General features: G+C 38.9%; 1 protein-coding gene across 5 annotated transcripts in view; it reads right to left on the minus strand.

Annotated features, from left to right (window-relative positions):
- The window catches only part of LOC114000632, a 163922-nt gene that overhangs the window by 99936 nt on the left and 46172 nt on the right, over positions 1-17814 (minus strand). For all 5 annotated transcript variants that reach the window (XR_005565674.1, XM_039386882.1, XM_039386940.1 and 2 more), the window contains exons 9-11: positions 16697-16936; positions 4600-4863; positions 3199-3337 (exon numbers count right to left, since the gene is read on the minus strand). Coding sequence is in view for 4 of the 5 variants with exons in the window: in XM_039386882.1 (XP_039242816.1) it covers positions 3199-3337; positions 4600-4863; positions 16697-16936 (643 nt within the window). In the remaining variant the exon portion in view is untranslated. The remainder of the gene's footprint in view (positions 1-3198; positions 3338-4599; positions 4864-16696; positions 16937-17814) is intronic.

The following is a 17814-nucleotide window of genomic DNA, read 5'->3' on the forward strand; positions in this document are numbered from 1 at the left end:
TTCTTTGGCTCTGAACACTACAGAGGATAAACCTCTTTCCCACCTGCGTGTTTTATGTGATCACAATTTCAGATGGGCACAAGTAGGTGTTTACATGTCAAGTCAGAACAACAGCACAGACAGAAGAGCAAGCATTTGGAAGAATGTTCCCAACAAGTGCAGAGTAACACTTCCCAAATCAGCCCAAGTCTGACCCAAAAGTGTTTGAGCTGGAGAACTAATACATAAGTGCTGTCTAGCTACTTTTCTGAAGATGAAAGAGCTGCCACTTCCAAAAAAGTCTGAGTTTAGCTGACATTTTGCACATGTGAATCCCCTTTTCTATGGACACTAAACTCAAAAGGGATCTTGCTGTAGATTTCACTGTGAGAAAGAGTGTTTTCTTGATGAATTTGTATATTTAGTGTTTTATATGAAGATTCACACTTTTGAAGTTTTCATGCATTTAGAAGCCCATGTTACTTAGATCTAGGTCTCTGAAGGCAACATTTCTGTTAGTTGCATCAAATTTTCCTACCTAAGCTGCTTCTATTAGAGTTGTTACCACCTTCCCCACAACAGCTAATGAATTCCACACAGAAATCCTCATTTATTCATTGACAGAGACTGTTGATCCCTTAACGAGCAACAGATGAACAACAGAAGATTTTCTTAAGAAAAGCAAAGGATGGTGGTAGTGTAAGCAGAAGCTGTCTTCTACCATGAGCCTCTTATGGAATACCACTTCAAAAGAATGAAAAGAAGATATGGTTTGGACTTAGAGGCACACTAGATCTGATAATGTACATCTGTGATCTACAAAGGAGGTAGAATGGGAGTTATTATGTTGCATTCCCATGCATTGTACTCTGGAGGAGAGAGCCTGTGCAGCAAGGAAGAGCCATACAAAGCCCAACAGAGAGCTGTGGTTTAGAAGAATAACATAGCCTGGAGTTAGTTAACGGAAATAATATGAAGGTTCTCTCTTAAACTTCTAAAAACAAGACAAACTTGAAGTGAAGGTTAAAACACCATCTCCTAACCTGCTCTATTTTGCAGCACCACATATGGTATTGATACATAAGATCGCTCACTATTTAGACTACTGCAGTAGAGTGAGTTACAGAGCACTCGTCTTCATTTAGACTGTTCTTGCTTTCTCTGGTTTGTGTCTCAACCTTAATGTCACTTTAACAGAGCTTTCCCCCCCTCTGCTTTTGGTGGTTTAACAGATATAATACTGTATTTATAGGGCATATCAATGTGAGACAGCTTGCCACAGATCATAAACACATTTTTCTGTGGGAAATGTTGAAGTTGTGATTTTCAACACGTGATCTCCAGTTCTCTAAGGTTTGTTCCTTTAATTGTAAATAGCCAGAAAGTCATCAAGCTAGCGTTTAATAAACTTTTAATTTGAAATGGATTACCACATGTTGTGTTTGTTTACCCATTATTAAATCTCTTAGCAACATATCACCAGCAGAAACAGCATACTGTAGCACTGCATAGATACATTAAAAAACAAACCCATGGGGGATATTGGCAGCTAATAATATCTTTAAAGAAGGCTCCATGAAAAATAAATACATATAAACAATATCAAAAATTACTCCTAGAAATTTTTTTAGTGCAAATCTGTTTGGCAGGGAAATCGCAGATCTTCCATGATCACCGTATCAGCAAATTTCAAAGGTCTGCATGCAAAATAAGACATACACTAATGTTCTTTCTTGATTTATTTCTTGACTTTTCAAATTGTGTATCATGAGTTTTTCCATGTATTTCCAGGGAGCGTGACCTATTTATGTGCTTCCTCTATGTGCATTTCCAAATGTGTATGAAGACAGATGGTAGGACCAAACAAGTTTGATTCATTTACAGTTTGTGCATAATTCTTCACTGTTGAGAAGAGTTGCCTGCAACTCCACCTTTTGAATGTGCTACTCATGGTTTGCTGCACCTTAAAGCACCCTGGCAGATATGTAGAAGACAAATGACAACAAAAAGGACCTTACAGCACAGTGTATGTTTACACCTCCATGCTTCTGGTATCAAGGTGGTTATATAAAAGTCTTTTGATCACAGTGCAATTGCTGCTTAGCCTAAAAGCATCTCAGGGTAAACCTCATTTTCTTTCTCTCCTAAATCATTACTCAATGTCTGAAAAATACTTCTACTACCTTCTTTTCATGTTATACTTCCAACCTGAGCTGCTCATCTACCATGCAGAATGATTATTGTTTATCTGTTCTCTTTCTTTCCTTCCAATACACTCTTTTTTTTTTCCTCCCATGCCATCTACAGTGTATCACTGCTACTGTTCTCAAATGCCTGAGGAACCTCTGTCCTGGAGAGCTAAGTCTCTGCTTCAGATCTTTACATCATATTCACAGATACACTACAATCTGTAGGTGGGCTGCATCCTTATTCATTAAACAAGAGAAAATATAGAAATAACTATTTAGCAAAAATGAATTCTTTTTGCCCATGGCAGTCACATCTCACAGGCTGAAAAAGAAAAGAGCAACAGCAGTCTCCTGCCATTCTTCTCATTACGTGATTTCTAACAGTAGAGGAGCAATTTGTGAGTCCATTGCAATATAGTCAATTACGTCTTCAGCGTAGCTACATCAGAAGGTTCACAGAGGCCAGGAAGGATGCTCAGTCTAAAACTTACATTCAGCTTTTTAAGAAAGCTTCTGGGGAGGTCTGCTGTGCACAAGTAAATGATAATTGTCTTTCCTATGGATTACCACTTGATTGAATCTAATGGAATTTTATAGGAGTAGCATAAGGCATGCCTCTGATGCCAGAACTATCTCCCTGCCAAATTTAAAGTCCTTGTTGTAGCCCAGGGAGGTGCTAGAGTTCTTCAAGCGATAGACAAAAAAAAAGTACCTTTTTTTTTTCTCTTTCTATAAGCTTGATGCCATAAGCAGCTGAAATGTTACTGCTGTGACATTCCAAGCATTATTCAGCCTTAAGCATAGGCCAGCACAGAAAGTTTAATCCTTAGCAATGAGGTTTATTTAAATTGCTTACACCTGAAACAAAGTTAAACCACCTTAATAAAAAGAATCACAGTATTCCTGCTACAAGGCATGAAGAAAAAAATCTAGCTTAACAAGATCAATAAGGACTAGCCAACATTAAAATTAAACTATGGGTTACTCCAGTGAAAACCCGAATAAAAACATCAAAGCTTGAATCCATCACCTTGTGGTCCAGACTGTACAACCTTCTCTGAGACATCATTCTTTTCAGCAACACTTGAATACATGTGAAGTTCAGGGGGGAGATGAAGATGCATGTCACACTTACTTTGCTTTTCTGAATCCTGTGGCAGTTTAGTTATCTATTAAGTGGGGGGAAAAAAATAAATAAAAAGAAAGCAGTTCAGAATTCCACTAAACCAGAACATACTTGTTTGTACACAGTTTGTGAACCCTAGAAGTCCAAGATGTTGCTATGAGAATTTTAGGAAATTCTTGTTTCTCTCTGCTCCAGTTATTACCATTTTCTCCCGTATAAGTTTACCATGTATGTCTTCCCCACGCTTACTGACCAAAGCAGACATCCCAGTAAATGGGGGGTGATGAGGGGGGTGTGAGTCGCAATCCAATTTCAGAATCATATGGGAAAATACAGATACCCTGGATTATTAAATCATCCCACCTTATACATTGATTTGAAAGACTAATTTTGCAGCTTTGGAATCTTCACCTCCTCCTTACCCAATAGCTCTATTATTTCTGACATTCTTTCCTAGCATGTATTAGGTATATTTGTTGTATAAATTCTTATCACTTTATGTGTTTCTGAAGCTACTTTTACTTTCTTTTACTCTTGGTAGACACAAAAATAAGATTGTCTGAATATCATCACTACAAGAAAATTAAAAACTGAAATTTCTATTAAGTAAGCCCACATTATAGTTGAGATGCTTTCAAAATTCATCTATTTTGGTATTTTTTCCTGAGTAAAATTTGACTATAAAAGAGGTATAAGTTTAAGATCTTGTTAAGATTCTGAATGAAGAAACATATTTCAGCTACAAAAACCCCTTAACTTGCCCATCCAGAAAAAAAGTTTCCACCAGAGAGAAGTTCTTAATTTAGGTCCATTTTCACTAAAGACATACAAATAACATCACATCTGAATTATGCCCAAAAACTGTTCAAAAATAAGGATCCTAACACAACAGAACCATGCTCACTAGCTGGAGGTCCCACACATACAAGTAAAACAATATCACAAAAAATATTATTTTACCTTGTAGTCATGTGAAAGTATCTCTGTGATTCAGTAAAACTGTGGAGGAAATTAACATGTACTAGTGGCAGGGCCAAACCTGGAATTTGAACTTTTGATCCAATTACCCAGCACCCCAAGAAATATTTTTATATTTTAAATAATCCTAAAATCCAGCTGCAAAGCTGCAAAATATCTACTAATTTTATGTAAAAGTTGGAGATGCAGTGAGATTTAGATAATCATTGGATAGGCTGAGAAGCTGCTTTTTGGAAAGACAAATCTTTTAAGGCTGACAGAAGGAAATAGAATCTGTTGTGAGTAACAATGACTAAAAAAGTAGGCCTATTTTTTTGTAATACAAACCTGAAAGTAGAGATTGCATAACCAATGATCCAAATCTTGAGAAATAAAGTTTTCAATTTTTTTGAATCTGTCAACTTTAGGGTCGTAATGGCCTCTCAGGAAGGGACATTTAAATTTTCCCTCCAAAGCATTAAAATTGTTATCACATAAGGGAAAAGCTCCCCATCCTACTTCTTGATCAATCCAAGCATAGGTGCCGCGAAGAAGGAAAAGTTCAAAGAGGAGTACCATTCCTGGCTTCATAGCTTTTCTATGTGGCAGAACCTAGCAAAGAAGGAGAAAAAGATTTATTAGTTACAAAAACATCACAAGGGAACTGACCTTCTTTTATCATATAAAGCTCTACAAACTTCATACCTTTGAACCAATTTTGCATGCAAAAACAATTAACAACTCTTCTCTTTGCAGCAAATCATGTATTCGAACAATTTTTCACTCCGAGAAAAAATGCTGTGCTTTTTTTCAGTGTTAATTTTGTGATTTCTTCGTTTTCCCCTTGGCTTTCTGAAAGCGTTCATTTACTGTCTTTATTTACCAGTGGTGTAAAAACATTGCCACTAGAAAACTTTAAGACAGAGTGACAAACCATCTTGGAAATCTGAGGTGTCCCTGTGAGGGCTTGCTGAGACACTACCGGATTTGTCTTGCAGCAACTTCGGAGACCTCATCCAAATACCCAATGAGAATACTTGCAGTCTTGCACCTCACTGAGTCACAAAATCTTCTCCACCCAGTTCTGGGAATAATGCTGGTACACAATAGCCTTCCTCCTCTAAATTAAAGCTCTTTTTGCAAAGTATGTGAACCTCAGCGTAGGGTCAAAAAGCATTTTGAGGTAAAAACCTCTCAGCATACCAAAGGCTGGCAAACACTGCACTTTTCATCGGATAGGTAGAGATATTCTTCTGAGTGGTTTGGAGCTGTGGAAGAGCTTGGGGCTCTAGGGCAATTGTGTTCCCATGGCAAAGACTTGAAAACTAGTGGTGAAGAATCACTCTGAAGTAATATGAAGTTATGTAAATCTGTCTGTAAAGTTTTGGCAGGTAGAGAAGGGAGGAGGGTAAGCACAAAGAAAAAGTAATCTGATTCTATGCCACAGTTTTAACTGTTTTCTTTAATCAAGGTGAGGGTTGACCCAGGTCCTGTTGAACAATTCTAATACATTCAAAAAGACAAATAAAAGAAAAAAAAACATACAGAAGCTAGATCACGGAAGATGACTACCATCATACCCAGGCTAACAGCTATGAAGGGTAGTCACCTGGAGACAAGGGGAGCAAATACATCAGCTATGCCTCTCAGACAGCGAAACATCTGCTTTGCCACTATTTCTACACATTCTCCTGAGAGAACTGGGACTGCCTAATCTCTTAAATCCAATCTCTTAAATCCAATTTAAATTTAAGGTTTAAATCTTAAATCTTCTTTATAAAGACAGTGTTCTGTTGTTTGAATGTTTTTCACGTTTTATTGTTCTCATTTCAGTCCTCACAGTTCATAGCAGCAAATATCTTGGTACACTCGCCTGCTCAACATTACCTTACCTTCCAGCCAAGGCAGAGAAAGAGGAGCCTTTTCTCCTGCTCTCCTCCCTGTGAACTGCAGAAGCCCACAATATTCAAGGGCATCTTTTGACTTTGAGTGTCCGGTAGGATATACCTTCTGTACTTTTTGAAACTCAGGAATAAGATCTCCGAGTAGAAGACATCAATGCAAACCAATCACCAACTATGAAAAGCCTAAAATGCCTAAGTCTTCCTAAATTAGCAGGAATTTCCTCAATCAAGATGACATTCTGCAGTCAACAACCGGCCACAAATCTGTACTGCTTCAAATATTTCTGTATGTAAGTACACACCCCAACACAGCTCTTTCTCAATGTGTATATTTAAATACAAGCATGACTTCTTTCATACACGTTATTGAACAGCAAGGTAATTAGCATAATCCACGTGCAGCCAAATTTTTCTCTCTTTTTCTGAAAAAGCTAAGAGATTTCCCCATACCAATAACTGCCATGTTAAGAGACGATAAGTGTTCATGGTTGTGCTGCATTCCGTAACTTTTTTGAAGAAGTGAATATAAATTATTATTTCTAATAATATGCCTTCCTGTTTCAAGTTATATATTGTAATTAGATAATAGCAAGACAGAGGAAGTCATTTAAGGAAATCTTTTAAAACTATAAATATTTTCATTATTATGTAGGTGTACTTTATATTAATTATGTAAATATATTCTAGGACTTAGTGTAGGCTTAAAACGAAACAGAAGCATCTGTTGAAAAATGCCATAACCCTGTGGCAGCTGCTATTAAACCATTAACAGTATCAGGTTTCATTTAAACCAGATTTACCATTTTCTGTAACAGCCCGTGGGAAAGCTAAAAACATTAGGCACAAATTACTGACAAAAGAGATCCTTAATCAAGCCATACATTTCATTTGGCTAGCTGGGTGCTAGATAGCAACCTCTGTGCTACAAATTAAAGGTGATGGTTACAACGATGTGATCAAAGACAGTTACCTGCATTATCAAACAATCCCAAAGCATTGGTAGATGAAATTACTACTGCATCACAACACACGTTTTGGTTTCCCCCTTGATTCCCAGACTTACTCTTCTCTTAAGAATAACTCAACTGTACATGCTCTTCTGCTAGCCTGCCTGTAAATAGACAGTGGTCAAGCAGATGTGTAAGGGTAATCATTGTGACTATTAAAAATTTATTCCTTTGTTTCTGGCTCACAGTTATTCTTCATTTGCTGTAAGATCTTATCCCAGATCTACATTGCAACTCACTCTTTGGGACTGGAGGCACCCATTTGCTTACAGTTATAGGAGCTGGATGTTTAAACCATGCCATGACAGAAACATATTGACAAAACATAAACAAGCATTTTATACCACACCTGTCTGCTACAAGGTGTGAGGTTGTAAGGACTATCGTTCTGGGAGTCCTTATGCATGAACAGCGGGTGCCTGACCCAAGTAGGACAGTGTCACACATTTTAGCTTACGTGGTCAAATGAAACATACCTATCAAGTAAGAAATTTCTTTCTGTTGGATCCATACAAAAATCCTGGCCAAGCCTCTGTCTGTTACTCTATGCTGGCATGCCAAGCATTCATGGAGTTGCCTGTGGCCTTTCATTTCCATCCTGTAAAGCACTGGGAGGGTGATTTATATGGGAGGAACTTCTGGCTAGGAAGGGATAGCCAGGCTGAAACAGGAGAGTTTCAAAAAGGAGGCAGGTCCTCTCAATATCCATGCTAAATCTTTTCCCATTGCCACAATGAGCCCTCATCTCCATCACAGCTCACTGTCCCACAGCTGCAGGGTCAGATAGCCCTGGGAGGGAGCTCAGTCTTGTGCCACCTGCCTTTCATTAGCCTCCTCCTAGGCAGTGAGCCTGGGAGCTGGGGTTTGGGGCATGGCCAGCATGGCCTGTAGGCATAGATGCACAAAGGCATTTAGGCACATAGTTCCAATTGAAACTCACAGTCCTTGAATGCCTGTGTGCCTCTGTGGGTTTGGGCTATTATGCTCTGGTACAGGGAAGGGAACACCTTAGGTGGATAGAGGAGGAGGATGGCGATCAGTAATTGCTCTTCCTCGAGAGACTCAAAGCAGTGCCTGGGATAGGCAAGGCACAGGCAGCTCAAACTGACCAGTTTGTTTTGATGGATTGTTTTGTTTCTGAAGAAAAAAATAAAATTGGCAGTTACATTTTTCCTGCTGGTGGCAACCTCATTTGAGGCACTATCTGATAAGTTAGTCCACAAGCCTGCACCAAAACTGCTGACATTCAAAGAGAGCATACTAAATAAGGACAGATTCCTGAGTTTTAAAGGGTCTACTCTCCAACACCTTAGCTCAATGTTTCTGCTTGCTCACGTAAAATTTCCATTGAGGTCTGTGAGGTATATAGACTTTTACAGTGCTATGAAAGAATCAAGCACCTACTTTTTACTGGTGTAATTTCTTCTGCAAAGAGAGATGCAGCAGAGAATAAATAATACTTGTGTGTGCCTGCACAGGCGCAAGTAATTCTTCTTAGTCTGCAGTTAGCAGTGTTTCATTTAATTGAATTAAATCATAGTGAACCAAAATTATCTCTTGCCACTATTTCTGAATTCAACTGTTTTATATCAGTTTTATTGTAATATATCTTACTTCCCCATATGCTGCCATAGTTTCAACAAAGAAATCATAGAGAGAATGAATTTTATTTGAATGTTTCAATAAACAGATCCAGTGTGAGGCTTTGGGGTTTTTGACTTGCTCTTGGGCTTTAACCTTGTCAGAGAATAAATACACTTTTGCTTCTCTTCTCTGCGTCTTCAAATATTTTCAATTTAGAAAAAAATGAACAAATGTTGCATTACTTAATTCACATTACACAGAAATTTGACCACTGCAACTCAAACAGATTAAATTTAATTAAAATATGCAAAGAGAATTCAATAGTGTCTTGTTATATAGAATAAATCTTGGAAAATATAATATAAATTAATGGTTCATTATTTCTGATTATGAGAACCACAGCACATGAATTTCAGTAGTGTAAAACACAGGTAGAAAATCTTTTAAATAGGAAGAAGAACCCATCATTAACAAACAAAAAATTAATTCACTATGTAAAATGAATAGTGTTGGAGATGAGGCTGTTATTGTCAAAATAAGGTGAAGGTTTCACAACCAGATTTCAGGCTCTCCCTGTTTATGTTCAAGGCCAGTAAAAAGGCAGAGGGAAGGGCATTCTTGGGAAGTGTTGTGTAACTTTGAAATTTATAAAAGGCCAGAGGGGAGGAAATAGAAACATAGACTGAAGTAAAAGTAAAATATCATGTTATTAGGGTTTTCCAAAAGTCCCTATCTATCATCAGAATGTCCTGGAATAGCTGAAAACTTATTTCCTCAGCTTTCCATCACTGCCTGTCTTTGAACAGGTAACTGAATACAAAATAACACACAAATCAGAGGAGGACCATACAGTGCAATATCATTTATTTCCCCACTTTTTTTTCCCTTTCCCTATCTTTGGAAAGAGACAACAGACCTTTCAAGTCTGACATAAGTCAAATGACTCCTCTCCCTGACTCCTCTCCCTGCAGCTTGCAGATCTCCTTAAGCCTTCATGCAGGACCACCATCTTTCCAGCCTCCCTGATAGCGGCAGAGTATGGACCAGAAGCTGTTGGGCCACAGCACACAAGTTTAGGCTCACAGATGATCCACCTGGAGCACAGGACAACAGTATTTGTAAGCAGGCAATTTATTCACTACTTTCAGTCCCACAGCAGTGTCAGAGAGCAGGATTCCTCCTGACATACTGTGCCAAATCACTCCAGTGTCTCCCCAGATATGCAACAAGTGCCCCAATGGAAACACCTGCCCTCTCCTATGTTACCAGAGGAGTGATGATTCAACACTGCCTCCCTTTCCTCCAGGAGAGATAACTCAGGCCATAGTTGACTCCAGCAGCATCGCATGCAGCACAACTACCTTACACGAGAGGACCAGAATCTGGCTTTTTATCTCTTCAAATACAGGGGAATAATGTTTGCATTCTGTGAGCTTTAGCCTCTGCATCTGTTGCTAATTGTCCTAGCACATCTGCTGCTAATTCTTTTCTGTTCTTGGACCAGCAGGGAGTAGTAATGTATGGTACAGCCAGCTCCAGCCTCCCCGAGTGCTTCTGGTGATATACCACTGGCCTGAGTGGATTCTGACCTCATCCTGCAAGGGAGAAACCATCTTTGTAAGAGGAAAGCAGGAAAAAAGTTCCCTCTCCTGCCACTTCCATCTCACTTATTTATTCCTGAGACTGATTTCAGCACGATCAGAGCACGAATTTCCTGGGATAACGTGGGCCACAGACACAAAACAGCAGAGTTTATTTATTTTGTGTCAAGAGGACATGTACTTTGCCCAGAAACCACTCAGAGCCAAGGAGTCTCACGAAAATGTGGCTTGTTCGGCATGCAGGGCTGAATCATGCAGCAGTGTCACTTTGCCTGGCCCAGGCTCCAGAGCCAGAACAGGCAGATTCCCTCTCCTTTTTGCTCCACCAGCTGTTCCATCTCATGTCACTTTCTTGATGCTGTTCTGGATTCCCCATCACAACCTCTTCATCCGTTAAGTTTTGGTCCAGCCAGGAATGCAGCAACATTCACTTCACCAGGGAAGGAGTGCCAATGCAGAGTTCATGCTCCTTCAGCATTTCCTAGATGGTCCAAACCTGGTCAGGTTCTGCTCTCTTTCCAGGGGCTCAGCTACCACTCACCAGCAAAGAAATAGGAAGACCAACTCCTGAGAAAAAATCCTTTTTTCTTTGTGTGGTCTGCTCAAAAATTGCATATTTAAACAGGATCACTTTTTGTTCTTTGGTGGCATAATGTACTCTTCCCATTTCTGCAGTACAGCCTTGCAGCTACCCTGATGATCCTAAGTTCACAGATAATAATTTAAAATGTGAAATGCTTTAAAACCAGATATATTAAGGCAAAAAAATTACAGCATCTTCTGAGGGTGTTTTGCTGACTCCTATGACTTGCAGATATGGACTAAAGCAGAGTGTAGGTCCCTTTCCACAGCTCGAGACTGTCGTCTCTGGTGAGTCATGGAGCTGTTCCTTTTTTTCAAACTCTGAATTTTTTGTTTGAGCAAGCATTTATTTTGTACTTAGTGTTCTCTGTTGTCTGGAGTTCACTTGGAGTTAAGAATACAGGCAGAGGCTGCATTCTGCCTTCCTGCCGATTTGCCCCAGATAATATATGACTTTTGTACAGCTATTGTGTCCTACAGCTCACGTCAAGCTCTCTTACAGATATAATTTTCAATTAGTTAGGGAATAAGCCATGGAGTGGTCCAAAATAAAAGTCTGGCCCCAGACACTCCTGATTTTTAACATATGTCTGTTAGATTTTCCAAAGCAGACAACATACCTTACTCTAGTCAGATATGATGCATTATAATGTGGGTCACATTTCTGAGGTCTTTGGGCAATATGTATTGGTATAAGCTGACAGAGCATTCACAGTACATTCCAGCAGGAGATTCCAAGAAGTCCTTCACTGGGGGATAATGATTAGACAACACATGAAAAGTAATTCTAATTTGCCAAAAACAAAACCTAGGATAAGTAGTGACCTTTTGAATATGTAAATCAATTGCACAATGCTAAATAAGGTAGATACAATAGATTCTAATATGTGATAGCTTTGTAATGTAAGCACACCAGACTTAATGAATCTCTCAAAGTCTTCACACGTTGGTGGAAATGGAGCCATCCACATTTGGGAAGTCCATCTATGGGCAGCAAAGGTCTCCAGAGATACTACCTTGCTGCAGCTCTAGGATGGAACAGGATGTGAGCACAGCATGGCACTGGGCCAAAGCAGGTCCCTGTGATGCTTTCTGCGGGGTGCACAGCAAGACGACAGACTCATGGCCACTTGGGGAGCAGAGCACTGTGGAAGGACTAGCAGCCAGTCCGAGCAGCATGGGGCCCATGGCCCCACAGTATAAGCAGTGACCAGTCCCAGGGCTGCTGGTGTCCTACCACAGAGATCTATCCCTCAGGATGGCACAGTGCCACAGGGTTGTGACACAGATGGAACAGAATTGCTCTGAGAACATGTATTTTGAGGAGCTGTTGCAAAGAGACATTTAGCAAATGGCAATTGAAGATCAGACCTCAAACAAACTCAGATAAATAAAATAGAAGTAGTTATAAGTACATGTTCCTGTGAAATAAAAACATCAAGCCTGCAGTCTTCAAATAAATACAAGCACCTGTATAGGCTTAGTTCTTGAATTTACCGAAAGGTTCACGTAGTGCCTTATCATCCCAACTACAAATACTTGCATTCAGGGAAAACGTTAGTGGCTCTCATTTTGAAAGTCATCTGGCACTGCCAAGCATTATCAAACTCTTATACTATGTCCTAAAAATGTGTCCGAGAGCTAGATGTTCTTCATTTATGCCAGCATTTCACTAAAGAATAAAATAAACGGTGGAGGGGGGGCACACAAGGAGGGGAAAGTTTGTGATCTACTTTTGCTAATGATACCTAGTTTTGTAATTATTAAAAGCATCACATACCTTAGACAGCTGCTGACATACAGAAAATAATGTCCTTGAAACTGTTTGTTTCATCATATTTTAAGAATTAATACCTTAGGTCATGTTAATCAGTTTCTGATATATGTAGTTTTCAAAATGCACTTCAGGGAAGAAAATGCTGGAAATGACTAATAAAGACATGAACTTTATTCATTGTATGTCTAACTCCAAATGTGAACATTACCAAAGTACTTTGCCATCTGAAGTATTTAGGAAGCCTTAAATAAAAAATAAATCCACTTCATTCAGTGAAATAGAACATCCTCTTTTTCCAAGCAAAAGAGTTCAAATTTATTAATTTTGTAGCCATATTTTAAAATGAGTGTCAGCCCCTGCTAGATGACTACATGATAAGTGTCCTGAAACTTCAGGAAAAGGCACTAAATTTTTCACAGCATTTGTGTTTCATTTTCAGTGTAATAAAAATATGGTGCCCTTTTAATAATGAATAATAGATTTCCTGGTATGATTTACATGAGTGGATTAAATGTCATGTTTGAAAAGTTGCTGTTTTATTCATATTGAATTTCCCTCAAGTAAAACAAAATGGTACCCAGCTACTGTTATAATATTGCTAGTACCTCGCCACACTGATACATAAATATTAACCAGTTGATACACTCTTTAAAAATCTTCAGTTCTGTGAACTGTTCTGTCAGCAATGATGTCTTTTCATGCGTATGAACAGATTTAGTACTATCCCAAGTTCCAGGTACACTGGGGAAAATGTGTAGCACCAGTGCTCACATACTTCTGGAGCTCAGCAGTGCTGGACTGACTTCCGAGGTGTCTGGACAGCACAATGAATACTTTTCAAATGTCACTTGCAGGTAACCTCATCGACTTGTGGTGCTCTTCGCAACAGTTGAAAATTTCCTATCTGAACTTCCCATTCTGAACACTTTCTAACAGGCAATATTTCGTCTTGAAAAGTGCTTCAGAAATGTTTATAATTTGTTGCAAAGAAAGAGGAAATAAGAACATCTTCCTTAAAGATTCCTCCTCTGTAGGCAAAGTTGGCAATGTACCACAAAATATTTTGGTCCCGATAATTGAAATTATAGCTGAAAACAGTTTTTTTTTAAAGAAGAGAAGCTTTTTTGCCACATTCCAACTTTTGTTCCACTGAAGCCAATGAATATTTTGACTCTGAAAAGTGAGGTTTTGTTCTTATTGTTGTAACTCTTTCATAGAAAAATTTTAATGTCTACTGAACTAACCAAAAAAAAGATGGCAAAATAAAACACCTTTTTCTATGTAAAATTATACTTTTGCATACTGGAATTCATTTGTGCTCTTCAAGTCATCATTAAGCTGAAAAATGTAATCTGGACTTGCTAACACTTGAACATAATCCTATGGAGTAAAACAGTGCTTTAAATACACTGTGAAAAAAAAATGTTTACTGACTACTTAGGTCTTATCTATAATAGGATCTTACCCACCATGAAACAGCAATAAGGAAGTTATACTAATAAAATCCTTGTTCTAGGTAAAGATGATGCAGTCACACAGACTTTACCTATCAAAGCCTAAAGTCCACTTGCATAAACTAAATATATGAAAATATCCTATAAATGATGAGTCTAAAACAAGTCCCATTCAGATTATGCCATTTGTTGCTATTTCTAAAATGGTAAACAGTCATTTGAAACAGCAATTGCGTTTTATCACAATCCAAAGCATTCATACGGGTTTCATTCAGCATAATTTAAATTAAAAAAATTACTTGTTTGACTGTCTGGCCTTACTGAAAGACAAATAAAATTCAACTGCAGCTATTAGGAGCCACTGTCTAGTAAGTAGTCAGAGGTTATTGGGGAAGTAGGTTGACAAACTAAAAGGGAGGACAATGAAGGAGCGGAAAGAAGGGAAACTGGCAAGCTGGAGCAAAGAACATTGATTAATGAACAGAAAACATTTTTGAAAGGTCGGGTGTGCAAGTCAGACTAGCCCTGAGGCAGATCTAACTTACATGACCAGCACTTTCTGTACGCAGCAGGTAACCCACGCTGACACCAACTTTGCCGACATGACAGGGTTATTATTTTTGGAAGGATGTAGTGTTCTGGAACAATTTCTCTAATATATTACTTAAAATTAAGCTTTCCTTCAATATCAAGCATGCATGTCTTCATTTTCACCATGTTTACACTGAATTCCTATCGTTATTCTGGCCAATGAAAACAGAAGCGTATTCTGCATTTGTGAACACTTCTATTTCCCACCCCATAATATATCCCAGGGCAGTAGTGTTGTATATTAGATTGTGTTCAAACCCAGATGCTCATGTGAAGCTCACCATTAAGACGTCACTACTTACCCCAAGTTTTCTGGTAGATGTTAACCATCTGAAGCCTAAAATTTGCCTCATCTCAGCACAGACCCCAAGGGTTTCTTCTGAAACGTATCTTAAGGTTGTGCACCAATACCAAGTGGAAGAACAGAAAGGTAGAGTCATCCAGGGTACAATACATCCTATGTCTTCAAAATGAGCTGGTGGAGAAGGTTTTCTAAAGTTATTACATTAAGCTTTTGCTGTCCATTATAGAGTACTGAAGACAGGGAATTATCAGGTCATTTAATCCAACTTCTCCTGGTCCTGTATTTTAAGAGAACTTGCCCGAGACCTACACGCTGGTTCACTAGACTAAAAATGAAGTTTGGTGAAGATGCTAACCAAATGTCCTCTGTGAGACCCAAGAGAACTTTAAAGCAAACTTGCAAATGCAAAAAGCATCAAAGACCTAGGAGAAACATGATGCTGAAAGGAAATAGATCATGCTGGAGTCATTCAGTCATACTGTCCAGTCTTCTCCTTTCAAGACAATACTTAATCTCCGAGGAAAAATAACCAGGATGCACACATCCTGCCTAGGAAGGAATCCCAGCTCAGTGATCTCTCTGACAGATGCATGTATTTGTTTTAACATCATGTGAAAGTCACATTCACAGTTTCTCCCCCCATATATGTGATTCCTTTCACACCAATAGCTGTATTACAGACACTGTTCATTATCTACTACAGGTGATAAACGGTTAAAAAGCAGAAAATGTGACTTAGTAACACTTTATAAGTCACAAACCCAACATCTGAAATTACCTATCCACAAGTAACTGAAAGCACCAGTGGCACACATAATGGTTTGCTATCCCAAAGCTCTTTGGGATAAGGACTGCCTGTCTGTTCTGTATCCATGCAACACTTTGGACAACAGAAGGTTTGGAGGAGGAAAACTACCATTCAGGTCATACCACAAAATAAATGATTGAAAGTAAAAAAAACTAGTCATTCTACCAATGCCTCATAACACACACAAAAAAACCCCACTGCACTGAGAGAGATGAAGATTGTTTTTCAAACCGTAAAGAAGCTTTCACGTGCCAGAGGGTTTATCTGAGACCAATGTTTCAACCAGCACTAGGCATTAGCTACAACAGTGAGCAACTGACACACAACAATCCTGCCATGCACAGCATGCTTAGGCAGGAAAATATGTGTGCCTCAGTCACAAAAGACAGAATAGAGCCTCAAGTGCTTGGGCTCCTTCCAAAATAATCCAAATGCTGCTTTTTTGGCAAATGGGGGTCAATGGAGCTAAAAACTCACAAAAGGATTTGGGCATTCATGTGTTTATATACACCCACTCGTTCATTTATTATTCTAAAGCTACTTTACAGAAATCAAATTACATAGCTGACAAGCTGCATAGATAAGAGAGAATAAAAGTAAAACTTAAAATTAGCTGACAACACTATATGATGTAGCATATATTTGGCACTTTCAGAGTGAGTGATGAGGGTTAACCTAGGGGAAAAAAATTGCACCTTTCTAAATTGCACCTTAAAATATTAAATAAATTATTAACATGATGGAATGCATTAAATATATAAGCCTAAAGGAAAAAGAGCGGATGTGTTTTAACTTTCAAAGCAAAGACAGCATATTTATGAAGTGTTGCTTACTGTCTGGATACTTTGTCCAAAGTAGATTTCAGTGTTGTAGAAGTTTCCACCATGAGTAACAGGCTGCGTTGTCCTGGCCTGAGGCTGCTCCTTCAGTTCAGGTCTCTCCAGCAAGCCACCACCTAAGCGGCTCAGAACACGAACTTTGAGAGTGTAGTGGCCTTTAGGGACCTTATCTTTGACTCCCCTCAGGCATTTGAAGTGAATTTCTATTGACTGAGGCTTCTTGGAGTAGTCAACCTAGGGAGAAGGCTCCGAGTTACCAACATGGGCTGAGCTGACTTTAATCATACAATTAGCAAGAACAAATTTCTTCCAGAAAACAAACACTGAAAAACAGACAACACATTTCTTGTTCAACCTGCAATTACTTATTGCTAGCCAAGTATCTGCAATTAGGGAGGTCAAAAGTCATAGAGATGACAGATAAAAAAAGCAGTACAAATACTACTCATAAAATGTTAAGCATCCTTGGAGGGAAGGTAGAGCTGGTGAAGTATGACACCAGAAGATATTAGACGGTAATAATAAGGCAGAATTAACTGGAATACAATACCTTCAAAAATATAGCATGCTTTGCGAGACAGGCACAATATTTGATGTGACGAGCAGGCCACAGGCTCAGAGTGAAAGACAGGGCAGGCCATGTTTTTACACTAATTATTAGCCTTGCCAAAGCTATTAGTGCTGTGTAAGATGCAGACTATCCTTTTACCTTCTGATTATCATATAATCAGATTCTCTTAAAAATAGTAATCAAAGTGCAACACATGTAGAGTTTAATAACAACTCCCTAAAGGCACCTTTACTCCAAGTCCAGACAGAAGGAAATGTCTGCCGGTTGCTGTTGACAAGATGTTGTCTGAGTTACAGAATGTTTAGCATGAAATAAATGCTGTGTACCAGAAATGCTTTTCTAGTGCTTTCCTTGTGTACTCAGCTTCTCAGTGTGGGGGTTGGCTGTGGGGAACAGACACGACTGTACAATCCTTACACAACCTTGCCTGAGTAATGATGTAAGGTTTGTCCCACTACACCAGAAGATACTTCAGTGCTGCCCAAATGCAGGGGTCAGGCATACAACAGAGAGTCCCAGTTGGGCTCCAGTGTTGACTTGA

This window comes from Pipra filicauda, unplaced genomic scaffold (assembly GCF_003945595.2).
Source record: "Pipra filicauda isolate LSUMZ 115617 unplaced genomic scaffold, ASM394559v2 scaffold101_size5749837_pilon, whole genome shotgun sequence".
Lineage (NCBI taxonomy): Eukaryota > Metazoa > Chordata > Aves > Passeriformes > Pipridae > Pipra > Pipra filicauda.